Source organism: Podarcis bocagei (genome assembly GCF_964188305.1).
Source record: "Podarcis bocagei genome assembly, chromosome: 17".
In the NCBI taxonomy this organism is placed as follows: Eukaryota; Metazoa; Chordata; class Lepidosauria; order Squamata; family Lacertidae; genus Podarcis; species Podarcis bocagei.
Genome location: NC_138143.1, coordinates 34,451,317 through 34,467,738, shown reverse-complemented (window position 1 = coordinate 34,467,738; position 16,422 = coordinate 34,451,317). Strand labels below are relative to the sequence as shown.

General features: G+C 43.7%; 1 protein-coding gene and 1 gene segment (V, D, J or C); both read left to right on the top strand.

The window, feature by feature from the left end:
• The first annotated feature begins 509 nt into the window (after positions 1–509).
• Positions 510–7,471, top strand: LOC308577156 (anionic trypsin-like). Its single transcript, XM_081177170.1, has 5 exons — positions 510–565; positions 1,851–2,010; positions 3,767–4,020; positions 5,168–5,304; positions 7,216–7,471. Exons 1-5 carry the CDS (start codon positions 526–528, stop codon positions 7,363–7,365), a joined length of 741 nt encoding a protein of 246 aa, XP_081033296.1. The 5' UTR covers positions 510–525; the 3' UTR covers positions 7,366–7,471.
• Positions 7,472–12,750: 5,279 nt separating this feature from the next.
• LOC308576976 (T cell receptor beta variable 3-1-like) lies at positions 12,751–15,894 on the top strand. The segment is given in 3 exons: positions 12,751–12,838; positions 13,343–13,640; positions 15,603–15,894.
• The last annotated feature ends 528 nt before the right edge of the window (positions 15,895–16,422 follow it).

Below are 16,422 nucleotides of genomic sequence, written 5' to 3'. Positions count from 1 at the left end.
CCGATAGACCATTTTCATAATGTTTTCCTTTAAGGCATTACATGCCGTGAATTTAATACGGCACTGTATATTTCCTGCCCAGTCTGGCCGAAGTTTAGCATAGGCCTGCCATTTATCTGCCATATAATTCCATGCCCTACAGTTCCGACGGGCTTTAGAATTCTGCGCTCCCTTGGGCTGTAGCCCACACAGAACAGGATTACAGGATTTGTGATGTTTCATAAGCATCCAAGATGGCGGAAAGGGGGCCCAAGACAGGACTCAGCTGTGTACATTGGCAGAACTACACACACCACAACATCTCAATTCCTAGAAATGTTTCACTTCAGATATAAGGCACCTGGGGTTATGTTATCACCTTGGGCACTTGCAAGGTCTATTTTAACCAAGCTGATGCAAGACTATGGGAAGTGGAAAGCTGTTGGGACCTTGGGCTGAGGAGATAAGGTCCTAGGGAAGGTATAAATGTGGAGAGATGCCTTCAGAAAGTCCTGTTGTAATTGACGAATCCACTGAGAAGACATCATGAAACTCCTCTTGGTCATTGCCTTCCTGGGAGCAGCAGGTGAGTCTTTCAAAATGCCAGGTTTTAAAAGAATACAAAATGAGCCCCTGTTTCCAGTGGGTTTTGGGTACTGTTTTGAAAAGAATTTGTTAGCTCTTTTTTATGGTATGTCTGCATATCACCTTGAGACAGATGTAAAAGGTGATTCGTAAATTAATTTATTACAGAGTAATGAGGAGGTTATAAAATAATGGAGTTCTGAAGTCGTGGGTCTATACTAGGTAAGACCGTTGCTGTAGATCAGCCATAGGCAGCGTCGGCCTGCCAGATATTTTGGGACTACAACTCCCATGATCCCTAGCTAGCAGGACCACTGGTCAGGGATGATGGGAATTGTAGTCCCAAAACATCTGGAGGGCTGAGGTTGCCTATGCCTGCTGTAGATGCTTGAGGAATTCATTCTTTAAGAATTCTAATGTAAAATTATCTGATCTAATATGTGGATTGCAACACAGTGATTCATTAGTTTCTGCACTTTCCAGTTCTCAATTCAAAAATCATATAGAAACATATGACATCTCTTTTGAGAGAAAATACTACTAATTTATTATTTCTACCCCCACCCATCTGGCTGGGTTTCCCCAGCCACTCTGGGCGGCTTTCAACAGAACATTAAAAACCGAGTAAAACTTCAAACATTAAAAACTTCCCTAAACAGGGCTGACTTCAGACATCTTCTAAAAGTCAGATAGTTGTTTATTTCGTTGACATCTGATGGGAGGGCGTTCCACAGGGTGGGTGCCACTACCGAGAAGGCCCTCTGTCTGGTTCCCTGTAACCTCCCTTCTCACAGTGAGGGAACCACCAGAAGGCCCTTGGAGCTGGACCTCAGTGTCCAGGCTGAATGTCAGTGTCTGAGCTGAATGATGGGGATAGAGATGCTCCTTCAGGTGTACTGGGCCGAGGTACAGTATACAGAAAATACAGAAACTGAGAAGAGATTTTAAAATATTCATTTAAAAAGACATATGTTTATATGTGCATCTTCATGCAGTGTCTTTTAAATACAGATTTGTATGGGAACTGGACAGAGCAGTCCTATGGGTGAACATATGTAAAACTGATTTGCACATCCCTAAGAACCAGAAATAGAAATATTCCTGAGATGTGACCACATGAAACTCAAGGGATCAAGCAACTGCCTCTCCCTTCTTAACCTTAACTTCAAGGCCAGGTCATGTTATCAAGAAGAAACTGTGCCTAATTTGGGGTTTTGTTTTGCTTTCTGAAGAATCCAAGTTACTTTGCAGTCCATGCTCATTCTGATTTTCCCTGTTTTTGTCAGTTGCTCGCCCCTTTGATGATGACGACAAGATTGTGGGAGGATACACTTGCGAGAAGAACTCCGTCCCCTACCAAGTATCACTGAATTCTGGGTACCACTTCTGTGGCGGTTCCCTCATCAATGAACAATGGGTTGTCTCAGCTGCTCATTGCTACAAATCGTGAGTGACTGACACTTTCTTTCTCCATTGCCGTGTTTGTACTGCAAACCCACAAGAGCTCAACATTTCAGCGGAGCTGGAGTTTAGGAATAGTAAGAACCACTGTGGGTTTCGAGGGCTCCAGATTGTTCAGAGTAGACCCCTCTCATTTTTATGTAACTAAGCAACACCACAGCCCATTGCCATGATGGAGCCATTGGTAGCTGCATCTGAATATAGATTTTGAAAGCATATTCTGGGTGGGTCTTCCAGGACAATGCGCTGAACTAGATCCTAAAGGGTAGAATGAAGAAAGCCCTCTATTGATCCAGGAAAGGCAAAAGGCAGGATTTCTAATATTTATACTAGACCCATCCAATCCAGAGACTTCTTGCCATCTGTCAAACACTGTCTCACAGTACCTGAAGCCTCCCTGAGTCCCTTTGGGGAAGGGGCAGGATATAAATTTAACAAACAAACAAACAAACAAACACACAAGCATTTCCCTTTGAACTTAAAGAGGACTCTGAGATCTGAGCATGAGGATTGAGCCACAAAGAGACGTTTCTCTGTCTTGAGTCTCACACCTTTCGCTAAATTGTGTTGTGTACTTAGAGCTTCGCTGGGATTATTTCCAATTTTTATTGAACATAATTTATTTACCACTTCAGTGCTCTTTTTCTAGAAGAAGAAGTGCCAGAGCTCAGCCATTTTATTGTAGTAACTGGTTTACATGAAATCTGGAATCTAATGTGCAATTTAAAAAAACAAACAAAAAACCCACAAAATTTCCAGGGACAGCAGAAAGGCACCACTTATAGTCATTTTAATGAACGGGCTGGTACCATGCTGTTTTTTATTATAACAATTTGTATGGTTTTAATAGATATATATCTCTATTGATGTATGTTTAAATGTTTTTTATGATATGTTTTTCTGTGTTTTTAGCAATTCATATTTTTATGACAGGTAAAAAGGTGTGGTGGTATAAATAAATATATAGCAACAGCAACAACAATTAATGGAATGATATAAATATATAGCTATTATTATTATTATTATTATTATTATTAGAATTAGAATTTATTTATTCAGTATTCACAGAGAGAGACAAAGGAATGCAGTTTCTATTAAATAATGGCGTTGCTCCTAGTCCTACCCCCTCTGTCTCTCCTATTCTACGTCATCCCTACGGTAGCTGATCTGAGCTTTCTGCCTCTGAGCTTTCTGTTCTACTACTCGCAATGCCCGCCTAGTCCTGGGAGGGGGGGGTCAGTAATGCTTTCCATAGACACTGAATCTATCAACTGTCTCTCCCCCGATGCGTCTTCTTCCTGCTGTTCTTCTCCCAATCTTTCCCAGCTTTCCCCCTCTGCATCCTCTGAACTGTGGCCTTCTGCAAACCACTGTTCTAAATCTATACAGTGGTACATCTGGTTACGTACTTAATTCGTTCCGGAGGTCCGTTCTTAATCTGAAACAGTTCTTAACCTGAAGCACCACTTTAGCTAATGGGGCCTCCTGCTGCTGCCGTGCCACCGCTGCACAATTTCTGTTCTCATCCTGAAGCAAAGTTCTTAACCTGAAGCACTATTTCTGGGTTAGCGGAGCCTGTAACCTGAAGTGTATGTAACCCGAGGTACCACTGTACTGTCCCCCTGTTCTTGGGAAGGTTCAGGAGAAGGGGCGGCCCCCCACCATTCCTCCTCAGTCCAGCCCCTGACAGGCCAGACACCGCACAGTGCCCTCAGCACCCTGTCAACACTTGATTTTGCAGCCGCATCGAAGTGAGGCTTGGAGAGCACGACATTATGCAGGTGGAAGGAGGTGAGCAGTTCATCAATTCCGAAAAGGTCATTCGCCATCCAAAGTACAACTCTTGGCTCCTGGATAACGACATCATGCTCATCAAGCTGAGCTCCAATGCTGAGATTTCCTCACGCATCACCCCCATCACCTTGCCTAGCGGATGCGCAGCTGCCGGAACTGAATGCTTGATCTCAGGGTGGGGCAACACTCTTAGCAGTGGAGGTGAGCATGAACATGGTTTAGTCAACCCATCGGCATTTATTTATTTACTTATTATTTAAACTACCTTTCAACCAAGGTTCCCATCTCAGCAGTACCTAATTCCACAGCTAACAAAACAGCCCACTTTCTCGTCGATCCCCAAAGGTCTGATGGGGCAGATAGAAAAGATGTCAGGCCCAATTCATAGTGTTGGTTTTGACCTATAAAGCCTTAAACGGCTCAGGATTGCAATACCTCAAGGTCTGCCTCTTCCCATATGAACCTACCCAGACCCTGAGATCATCTTCTGAGGCCCTCCTTCGTGTGGATTCTCCTCGAGAGGTCCGGAGGGTGGCAACACGAGAAGGGGCCTTCTCTGCAGTGGCTCCCCGCCTGTGGGATGCTCTCCCCAGGGAAGTTAGCCAGGCAAAAATGTTCCTTTTTAACCAGGCCTTTGGTTGACCTGATTGACATCCTATACCCTTTAAAAATGTTGCTCCTTTTTTGGGGGGGTTTACTGGATTATTGTTTCTATTTTTATTTTATATATTGTGATCTTTTTTGTGAACCACCCTGAGACCTCCGGGTATAGGGGGTATGTAAATTCAATAAATGAAATGAAATGAAATGAAATGAAATGTAAGCACCTCAGCAGTTTTGATATCTTGTGAGCTGATCAGTGAAGCTCTCGTGCCTTTTTACATAAGGCTAGAGGCCCACAAATAGGGACGCAGGTGGCGGTGTGGGTTAAACCACTAAGCCTAGGACTTGCCGATCAGAAGGTCGGCGGTTCGAATCCCCGCGACGGAGTGAGCTCCTGTTGCTCGGTCCCTGCTCCTGCCAACCTAGCAGTTCAAAAGCACGTCAAAGTGCAAGTAGATAAATAGGTACCGCTCTGGCGGGAAGGTAAACGGCGTTTCCGTGCGCTGCTCTTGTTCTCCAGAAGTGGCTTAGTCATGCTGGCCACGTGACCCGGAAGCTGTATGCCGGCTCCCTCAGCCAATAAAGCAAGAGGAACACCACAACACCAGAGTCGGTCACAACTGGACCTAATGGTCAGGGGTCCCTTTACCTTTACCTTTAGAGGCCCACAAAGATAGACAACATCTCTCTTCCCAACATTCCTGGCTTCTTGTCTTAGTTGCACCCCTTTTCCTTTTCCTTCCAGTCAACTACCCTGACCTTCTTCAGTGCTTGAATGCTCCCATCCTCGCTGACGCCGAGTGCCGAGATGCTTATCCAGGGCAAATCACTGACAACATGATCTGTGTCGGGTACTTGGAGGGCGGCAAAGACTCCTGCCAGGTGAGAGGATTCACCTTTAGTTCCATTATTAAATGAGGAGCTCTGAGCCCTTGAAAATACAGTGGGACCTCGGGTTAAGAACTTAATTCATCCTGGAGGTCCGTTCTTAACCTGAAACTGTTCTTAACCTGAGGTACCACTTTAGCCAATGGGGCCTCCCATTGCCGCCACGCAATTTCTGTTCTCATCCTGAAGCAAAGTTCTTAACCCGAGGTAATATTTCTGGGTTAGCAGAGTCTGTAACCTGAAGCATCTGTAAGCCGAGGTACCACTGTAATTAACCACAATTTTTTTTTTTTGCCACTCTGCTTTCTTTGGCAGCAGCCACAAATAGTTACAGGTATCCTGTAAGATGTTAGCCCTGAGTGGGAGCAAAGCTTGAACTTTGCATGCCTGGGCGTAGCCAGGATGTTTTTTTGGGGGGGGGCAGGCCTTTTGTTAGAGGGGGCAGAACCAACGTGATTGGTCAGTTAGTTATTTCTATTGTTTTACCTGATGAGGGGGGCAGCTGCCCCCTCCCCTTGGCTACACCCGTGTTTGCATAATACACTTTGTGTTTATGCTGCTTCCACCATTTTCTGTGGTGGAGGTGGGGATATTTGCGAAGCATCAGGTTGCACACTTTGTCTGAGGGCGAAATCAGCATCTTAAGCAAGAATCACTGCTTGTTTCCTCAGAGGCTGAATTCACACTGCAAAGCAACTATGCTGCAGCACAAGGTGGGGTAGACATTCAGTTCAGTTCCCATGTGAAGGCAAACCTACATAATTCACGCTTTCTAAAACAATACACAAAGCAAAGCACAGCTCTGCCCTAAATTCACACGTCTCCGAATATTGCAATGCAGTTCTTTAAGCAAGTCACATAAACAAAAAACACATACGTGCTAGACTAAAGTGTGTCTAAAAATGAATTATTGGTGAAAATAACGTTTCAAAAATGCAGTATATTGCGGGAAATTGCTTTGCAAAAATCTGCATATTAGCCATATAAAAATGTGTATATTTAGCATATAAAAATGTGTATATTCAGAGAAATTCACGCAAAAATACTGATAAATTATCCCGAGGACTTAAAGAAGCACAAAACCTTAGGTGGAAATGTGGAGAACTAAACTTAAGTCTGGAAAAATCAGAAACCAAAACTGACTATTTGGCTCATCGCTTGCTGTAGAGCTCCTATTTAAACACTGCCATGTTATCTGGGCACTTGCTTGGTGTGACCATTTTACTGTGAGAACGGGAGGACTCTGGTTGCTGCTGCTCTTCTGTTCTTGTGGGCTGGGCAGAAGAAGCCCCAAAACTGGGGCAGAGACATGGAGAAGAGAGATTCCCAGAACTCAAGGGAAAACAAGACTTCAATTGATATTTTTTCCAATTTTTTTAATTGATTTTCCAAATTTATAACAAACATAGACAAACAAACAAACATAAATCCTAACTGTAATAGTTCCACTTTTGTTAACATTCGACTTCCTCGAACCCCCCTGGCTGAGTTTCAATGTATGTCATTGTAGGAGTTTTCCAAAACTAATTTCTCATAAAATTTACTTAGTTAACATCTTTCTTTATTTTCATATTAACTTTAGGCATATTATTGTATAACATCACATATTTAAATCCTAAGCCAATCTGGTACTTGCAAGGATTTCTATTTAAGTTATCTTAGCATATTTAGCTAAATAGTCTTTAAATTTAATCCATTCTTCCTGGTACTCCTCCTCCTTCTGGTCACGGACTCTTCCAGTCAGGTCGGCTAGCTCCCAAAAGTCCATCATCTTCATCTGCCATTCCTCCACCGTTGGCACTTCTTGTGTTTTTAATGGATATTTTTGCTGTCATACAAGGAAAAGCAACATGACCTGGGCTGGATGCATGCCATGTTTCACTTGCAACCTCTTTTGTCTCGCAGGGGGATTCCGGTGGCCCCGTGGTCTGCAATGGCGAGCTCCAGGGCATCGTTTCATGGGGAATGGGCTGCGCTCTCTCTGGCTACCCCGGAGTCTACACCAAGGTCTGCAACTATATTGACTGGATCCAGGAAACCATTGCTGCTAACTAAGACAGCAATTCCTCCTCTAGTTTCAACATACTAGCACCCTTTGCTTCTCATGTAATTCGTCTTAATAATAACAATATAAAAAAAGAATTCCAAGGAAATAAATGAATACAGATTACTAAACCTATCCTGGTTCGTGGTTGTTTTATTTTCACCACACTCCAATCAAAGGGCATATCTGTGCTACAGACTTTTATCGGGGCACTTTTCACTTTCATATTTCCACTTCTTTTTACCCTATTTATAAACTGCATTTCTTTATTTATGATGATTCCTACCAAGACGACTTACAACTAACATTCAATTACAAAAGAACCCTTTTAAAAAAACCTAAAAGGAAAAAGAACACATTTAAAATGTTAACATATTAGAAACAGCATCACACTGCGCAAACTCAGATTTTCTAACCCTAACCCTTTTAGAATTAGGTGGGATTTTTAAAAATATATTTCTTTTCCCCTTTTGTTTTAATGTATGTACTGTACATGGGTTATTGTCTTTTGGTTGGTTGGTTGGTTGCAAGTTGCTTTGAGTTGCCCTGGGCAAGATAAAGCAACTAAGAAAATAAACAAATACCCAACAGAAAAAGAATATGAATTTCAGGCGACTTATGCACAATAACATTACCATGCTGCAATGCAAAGATCAAATTTAAATTCTGCAGTGCTTCCTTTTCTCTTGGCAGTGCCAGACCATCCGAGTGTCCCTATTTTCCAGAGACAGTCCCAGACTTACAGAAGACATTCCGGTTTCTAATTTGATCCCAGAATGTCCTGTTTTTACTTAGAACATCCCTATTTTAATTGGAGAAATGTCGGTGGGTTTGGAGCTATGCCATCCCCAAGCCATCTGAGAGCAGCCCTGTATAGGGAAGTTTTTTTAATGTTCATTAAACATCATGGTTTTATATATGTTGGAAGCCACCCAGAGTGGCTGGGGCAACCCAGTCAGATGGGTGGGGTATAAATAGTAAAATATAGTAGTAAAAGGGAAAGGTAAAGGGACCCCTGACCATTAGGTCCAGTCGTGGCCGACTCTGGGGTTGCGGCGCTCATCTCGCTTTATTGGCTGAGGGAGCCGGCGTACAGCTTCTGGGTCATGTGGCCAGCATGACTAAGCCACTTATGGCGAACCAGAGCAGCACACGGAAATGCCGTTTACCTTCCCGCTGGAGTGGTTCCTATTTATCTACTTGCACTTTGAGGTGCTTTCGAACTGCTAGGTTGGCAGGAGCTGGGACCGAGCAACGGGAGCTCACCCCGTCGCAGGGATTCAAACCGTCAACCTTCTGATCGGCAAGCCAAAGATCTCCCTATTTTCATCAGATAAATGTTGGAGGGTATGCAGTGGAGGAACTTACACTAAGATCCTTCAGTCTGAAGCCTAGAATCATAGAATCATAGAATCATAGAGTTGGAAGAGACCACAAGGGCCATCGAGTCCAACCCCCTGCCAAGCAGGAAACACCATCAGAGAACTCCTGACATATGGTTGTCAAGCCTCTGCTTAAAGACCTCCAAAGCAGGAGACTCCACCACACTCCTTGGCAGCAAATTCCACTGTCGAACAGCTCTTACTGTCAGGAAGTTCTTCCTAATGTTTAGGTGGAATCTTCTTTCTTGTAGTTTGGATCCATTGCTCCGTGTCCGCTTCTCTGGAGCAGCAGAAAACAACCTTTTCCCCTCCTCTATATGACATCCTTTTAAATATTTGAACATGGCTATCATATCACCCCTTAACCTCCTCTTCTCCAGGCTAAACATGCCCAGCTCCCTTAACCGTTCCTCATAAGGCATCGTTTCCAGGCCTTTGTTTGTTTGTCTTCCATCTTGGGAAGGCAGAAATTCCGCATCAGCCTTTGATGGATACCATGTGCAGAGTCAGGGAATTTGTTAGTTCTCTAGATAGCCTTTCGTTCCCTCTTGTATGTGGATTTAGTTAAGGTATGGGATCTCTGTGAAGAATATCCCGCAATAACTCTGTCCCCTGCTTCAAAACATTACAGTTGGAGGCTTCCCTCTGCTGGCTGCTTTAGGGACTTCCCCCCCATGAAAAACCAGGAGCTTCCATAGGTAAATACAGGGGGTGTACAAAAATGTCCCTGCAAATCAGGAGTGGCTGTGTAATCCCCTCCCACTTTAGAGAAGTAAACCAGGTAGGCTTGCCATACGTCAGGAAAATTCCTGACATGTCCTGGTTTTCAGGTGTAAAAATGGCGGTGTGTGTGTGTGTGTGTGTGTGTGTGTGTGTGTGATTTTGCTGAGTCGGCAAAATGTCAGGGGAAACCCAGTTGTATGACAGGAAATAAAAGTTCAACAATTTTGGGGTGTTTCTAAAAAAAAAAGCCTGGCACTTTGTGGGTGTCAGGAATTTTTCTTTTTGAAATACGGCAACCCTAAACCTAGGCTTCCTTCTGGGTTCACATTGGAGTTTACAGATCTGCTATGTTGGCCCATGAAACAAACACAGATTCGGTCACCTCTCCTGCCACTCCGTGCCCATGCTTTAGGTGGGCTGTCTGCCTATTTTATTTCTAAACCAGCACACGTATTTGTTCATTTAAACATTTATTGTGCTCCTCTCTCCACTTCTGTTTCGACTTTCCTCTTAAAGAACAGAAACATTTCTTAAAATGTCAAAAAATACCAGGGCTGTACGTGGGGCCCCGATCCAAGGCCTGATCCTGCACCTTGGAGTGGCCCTGATCTGACCTGGGATATCAAGGCTGTCAGGATCTATGAACAGTAATGTTTTAAAATTCCTCCTGAACGTTAAATAATGATGATGATCTTTTGCAAACCGCTTTGAGGCTTCCCACCCCTCCCCCAATCAATTACAACAATATAAATGTTATGACACGGGTGGCGCTGTGGGTTAAACCACAGAGCCTAGGACTTGCCGATCAGAAGGTCGGCGGTTCGAATCCCCATGACGGGGTGAGCTCCCGTTGCTCAGTCCCTGCTCCTGCCAACCTAGCAGTTTGAAAGCATGTCAAAGTGCAAGTAGATAAATAGGTACCGCTCTGGCAGGAAGGTAAATGGCATTTCCGTGCGCTGTTCTGGTTCGCCAGAAGCGGCTTAGTCATGCTGGCCACATGACCCGGAAGCTGTACGCCGGCTCCCTCGGCCAATAAAGCGAGATGAGCGCCGCAACCCCAGAGTCGGCCACGACTGGAGCTAATGGTCAGGGGTCCCTTTACCTTTACCTTTAAATGTTATGAAATGAATAAAACAAATCAATGTTCACGTGAATTGCATGGCTCAGCATGACAGCAGATGGCAGTATGCACAGAAGCCTTTGACTCTTCAAGAGAAAGAAACCCTCTTAAAATAAGCCAGAATAGTAGAAATGATGCAGATGGGAGCATGTGTTGAAAAATGTTCAGTCTGTCAATCAAGCATTTATGGAGTGTTAGTTATTAATACTGACTTATCATATACTGGAGAGAGATGACAGCATTCACGTATTTTGCTACCTGCTCCATCAAACTTTAAAACATGCCAAGAAAATGGGCAGAGCATGTATTTTACCCATGAGCGCATTTGTGCATTAGTCATGTGGGTGCAGGGATGCAAAATAATTGGAGGAACTGAAAGTTGCAGCACACTGTGTATGCTCTGAATTAATTGAAATTGCCCAACCCCTTAGCCAAAGACCACCCAAAAAGCATCATACACATGTCACATTAAGAGGCAGTCTCCCACAGAAATTTTGAGAGTGTCTCCTATCTGACAAGATACAGTTGTACCTTGGTTTTCAAACAGCTTAGTTCTCGAACGTTTTGACTCCTGAACACCACAAACCCGGAAGTGACTGTTCCGATTTACGAACTATTTTTGGAAGCCGAACGTCCAATGGGGCTTCCGCGGCTTCTGATTGGCTGCAGGAACTTCCTGCAGCCAATCTGAAGCCGTGCTTTGGTTTCCAAACGTTTTGGAAGTCAAACAGACTCCCGGAACAGATTCCGTTTGACTTCGGAGGTACGACTGTACTTGATGATGGCCACTGATTGCATTACTTAGCCGGTGTGCCCATTCATTTGAGATGGTAAGAATCCAGGTCACAGACATACCATACCCTATTCATACACAAAATATCCCCTTAAGACAGGATTTGAAAAGTACTACTGGGAAAAGTTTCTCCAATATATTTCCTTCTGCAGAATAAATATTTGGGGTTATTAAGATGGCTTCTGGATTGCTCTCCTGTACTATTTCAGACATGTGGTTTATATCCTTACGTATGTGTGTTTACCTTGTGCACTAATGAACATTTATCTTGTTTTTGAGACCTTAGAATTCTTATAATATATAGTATAGCTTGGGACTGAATCTTTGTGCCATCCTAACACCACAAGCCATCATTTGCTCGTGGGGAGACGGGACACAATAGGATTGCGCTATAAGTCTGGATCCAACCCACAGATTCTACATACAAAACCCCACAGCAGTGTTAGAATTCCTGATCTATGATTGCAGTCATGGGACTTTGGTCTTTCACATGACGGTATGTGTTTTGACTCCATAGAGTGGGAAGTGATGGAGACAGGATGTTTGTGTTACTGTGCTCCGTGAAGTGGGACTATTGTCTTTTGTTCTTTTTCTCTTTGTTGTCTGATGCTAGAGAGAGAGAGGGAGCCATGTTGCAGTGCTCCGTGTGTGTTTATATGTAAATAAAGTAGATTAGCCAAAATGCTGAGTTGCTGAGGTCTGTTACACAACTGCGCAAACTCTGCAGATCCCTAAGTGTGCCCATGTCAGTTGGCATCGGTCACTGTGATGTTTGGGCTGAAGAAAGCTTTTGAAGCTCCCGAACGATAGACCAGGAGGGAGGGAACTTGCCAGTCGGGCAGGATCCCACTCGAGTGTAGGCTGAACTCCTGGCAACCAGGACATGGGCTTTGTTGTGGTACTTCCCCTTTAACATTTCATTCAGCTGCTTGGGCTCTTAGGAATGGTTTCTGGGAGTGAACCAAGATGCCCTGATTCATGGGAAATGGGGTGTTTGCACACTGAATGCTTTGAATTTGGGGAGTGTCACTTACAGAGGCCAGAAATCCAGCATGGGGGCAAGCCAGGCCACACGTTAGGTCAATGGTTGGGCTCTGGTGTTCCACTGACCCTACTTGGCACACTTGAAATGGCCCCCAGATTGTGTGTGTGTTTTGTGTGTGTGTGGGTGGGGTGTGTGTGAGATTTCCAGTGCCAGCCATGAACACCTGCCCATGCTTGCATAGCGCAAGGCCTACTCGCAAGCAGCAGAGTCGAAAGAGATTATTAATAAACTAAGAAGGACTTGACGTATCTCGAGCTATTGTCGGCCAGTTTGGGCATAGGAAGTGCAAATCAACTGACATAATTTCCTTCACGGTCTGTGCCAGGAGTTCACCTCTTTCATCATTTGAGCTCAGTTCAGTGTACAGATCAAATGATGTCTCAACTGCTCCTGATCCTTTCGTGGCTCTTCGTGCCTCTTTGTAAGAGGGAGAGGCGGGTGGAGGGGGGGGGAGAGAGAGAGAGAGAGAGAGAAAGAAAGAAAGAAAGAAAGAAAGAAAGAAAGAAAGAAAGAAAGAAAGAAAGAAAGAAAGAATTAGGCTGGCGAAAGACTGCTTTTAAAATGTGGAAGTGGTGGGAGAGGCATGTGCCCCATGGTAGACAGATCATTTCTTTCTGCCCCACTGTCACTTCTGATCAAATAAGTTTGGCAGCTTTTTAAACTACTAAAATCCACAAAAGCCTGATTAGAAGAGTGGGGTGAGTGGGAAGACCCCAGGCAGAGACCCCTCTTCCAAACCATCTTTGCCTCTCATTTCTCCCGTCTTAGCAAACAAAGGTTGAGAGAGAGACCAAGTCATATATGGCATTTTTTAACGGATAAATTATATTTTCTTGGCTGTTGAGTAGCTCGTGTTCCTGATCACCAGGACACTGGATACAACCTACAGCCTTTCTGATTGCATCCTTTCCTTGCCCCTTGACAGTTCTTTGCGATGGAGAACAGCGCTTGTTTCTCTCCCAGACTCCCCGGTGGGAAGTAAAGCAGCTTGGAGACACGGCCAAAATGAATTGCCACCAGATCGGCATAGACCACAGCTGGATGTACTGGTATCGGCAGCCGGCAGCAGGAGGAGAGCTGGAATTCATTGGTATCCTGGTTAGAGGGACTCCAGAGCCCTCTTTTGAAGACAGGTTTAAAGGCGGGCGATTCAGGATGGGAAGCGAGGATAAAAAGCACTGCTCCCTGCAAATAAGCGAGCTGAGACCTGAGGATGCTGCCAGGTACTTCTGTTCCTCTGGAGCCGCACAATGCTGCAACCCTTCAGCTGCTCTCCACAAAAACAGTCCTATAGGGTGGAGGTGAGGAACTCAGGAGTGAATGTAGTCCTTCAGGCCTCTCTGTTTGTCCCTCAGGAACACTCGGCTCAGCCAGTTGCCTCCAGGAGCCGACTTTGGTAACCTTTCGTAATACAGTGGTACCTCGGGTTAAGTACTTAATTCATTCCGGAGGTCTGTTCTTAACCTGAAACTGTTCTTAACCTGAAGCACCACTTTAGCTAATGGGGCCCCCTGTTGCTGCTGCGCTGCCGGAGCACAATTTCTGTTCTCATCCTGAAGGAAAGTTCTTAACCTGAAGCACTATTTCTGGGTTAGCGGAGTCTGTAACCTGAAGCGTATGTAACCCGAGGTACCACTGTATGTTGCTTTGTGCAAGGTCAAAATCTGTGCTCCAAAATGGATATTCTCAGTTATGGATCTTCTCCATTTTGCACCCCCTTGTCTCGGTGCCCTGTCCAGGGGAACTGGTAGATATTGATATCTATAAAGATATAGAATCCGGATTCTATATCAACTTTGTTTCATAAATGTTAGGCATTTGCAAATTTTGTGGGGGCTTTCCTCCCCCCTTGGCAACTTAAAAGATGTTATGATAAGGAATAATAATGTAAAGGTGGTGACTAATTTGATCTTCTCACCTCAGCAAAAAACAGTAATTGCAAAAAAGGGAGGGGAGCTCACCTCTTACTATTTATGAATGGATTGAAAAGATTTGGTCTGTGGTGATAAAGATCAGATTAGCCTACTATGACAGAATGCAATAAATCTACCCAGTTAATTCATGGAGAAATGAGTGTTAATTTCAATTTCAATAACAATGGCAATGTGCAGCCATATGTTGTTTTCAGTTTATTGTAAAATTATTATCTGGAAACATTGTAAACTTATAAAATGCTAACTAAAAGAAAAGGGTGAGCACTGGTTCACAAATCAGTCCTTTCTTATTATCCTTTAATCTTTTTGTGAGACGTGTGTTTCTCTCTCATTTTATTAAAAATGAAATTATTTTCAGAATAATTATAAAATGTTTTTGTAGACTGGTCAAACGCAGCTGGATGACATCACAAATACTAGCCAATCAACACCCTCCATAGCAGGCTTCCCCCACCCCCTTGGTTCAAATTAAGCCATATTGAAAACTTGCAAAATTCCATCCACTCAAACTTGCTCAAGGAAAGAAAATTATTTTTTTAAAAAGGAATGTAATTGGGGCACTTAGTCAAAACTTACTCAACCTTAGTCAGTGCTCTAAGAATATAACAACTGCCTTTACTCTTTGGAGAACTCACACTATGAATAGAAAATATTGGATCACGCCCCATTCTCAAAAAAAGATTACCTTCCACAAACTTCCACTCACTGACAGCAGGAATGCCCACCCAACCCTGTAGCTCTGTATGACGTTCAGTCACGTGCTATTATATATATTGACGCAAGTGGTATAGTCATGTGAGCAGAACAAATCAGGAGGGAGCTTGCGCAAGATTTTAGCTCCTCCCCCATGAATCGGAGAATCAGATTGGATTGGCTAACAGGAAATAAGATACCACCTTAAATAAAAATGGCTTCTTAAGAGAGAATTATTGCATTTTTTAATCGTCTCACATAGAAGAAATATCACCTAGGTATACATGCATTGCTGAGCATTTACCTTAATAACAATTTGGGTGTTTGGCTGTTTAAAGAGCTCCCTCAGGAATCCTTATTGGAAGGATTGTGTACCTGTCTGTTGGGTAGGCTAGGATTATGATTTCCATTTTGCCCATGAGGTAAAATTTGAGCTGGAGAGTCCTCAGTTGCATTCTGACCCACGGCACTATCCTTTAGCTTTTCTCTGGTAAATGTTTTGTTTTTATTCTGTACAACTTTTCTTTAGAATTAAAAGCTCATTTTTTTTCTGAACAGGAAGGCAGGCAGATAGCTCTACCTCTAGTTCACCACTCATCACATGCCCCTGAAGACTATATAAACTATATATGGCAGCTGGCATAGCAATAAGGAGGAGGAGAGGAAACACTGTGGCTTCCTGAGCGGAGGAGCCCCTAAGGAAATTCTGCATCTGGTTACATGTCTTTGACGGTTCCCACCAGTTCTGCCACTGTTCCCTGACTTGGCTGAAACCTTCATTTGGCTGTTGGTGTCTGTGGTGAAACTCAGGGAGGAGCCATTACTGTATGAGAGTAAATCATTGTGGGGACAGGGGGCTCACAATGATTCATTTCTTCAAGAGGCCTTTACAAAAACCCTCCCTTGCTTAACAAATGGGCTCTAGCCAGGGTTTCACAGCAGATCTAACAATGAAGAACTTCACAGCCTTTTCAGACTTGGGAGCCACCATTATTTCCAATCGAAGAACCGCTTTTAATATTTGGCCACATATTTTATTCATTCGTTCCTTTTATTATTCTTATTATTATTATTATTTCTGGAATTTTTGTCCCACGTTCCAAACCCACAAGACTTCCAAAGTGGCCCAAAACATCTTAGGTGTCCTACTCTTTCTCTCAGTCCTTTTCCCTTCTCTCCATGCATCATTCTCACTCTCTATGCCTCTTTTCCTTTAAAAACAATTACAAAAAGAAGATGGCATTTGGTACCCCTGGAGTGACCCAGCTGAGGCTGCTGGCATGAATTCCAGTTCTGAATCATGCTCCATCAGTTGAAGAACACTGGGGTAGAAGAACCCACAGAGAACTTCTGTTTATTGGATTTCTCATGAAAGATG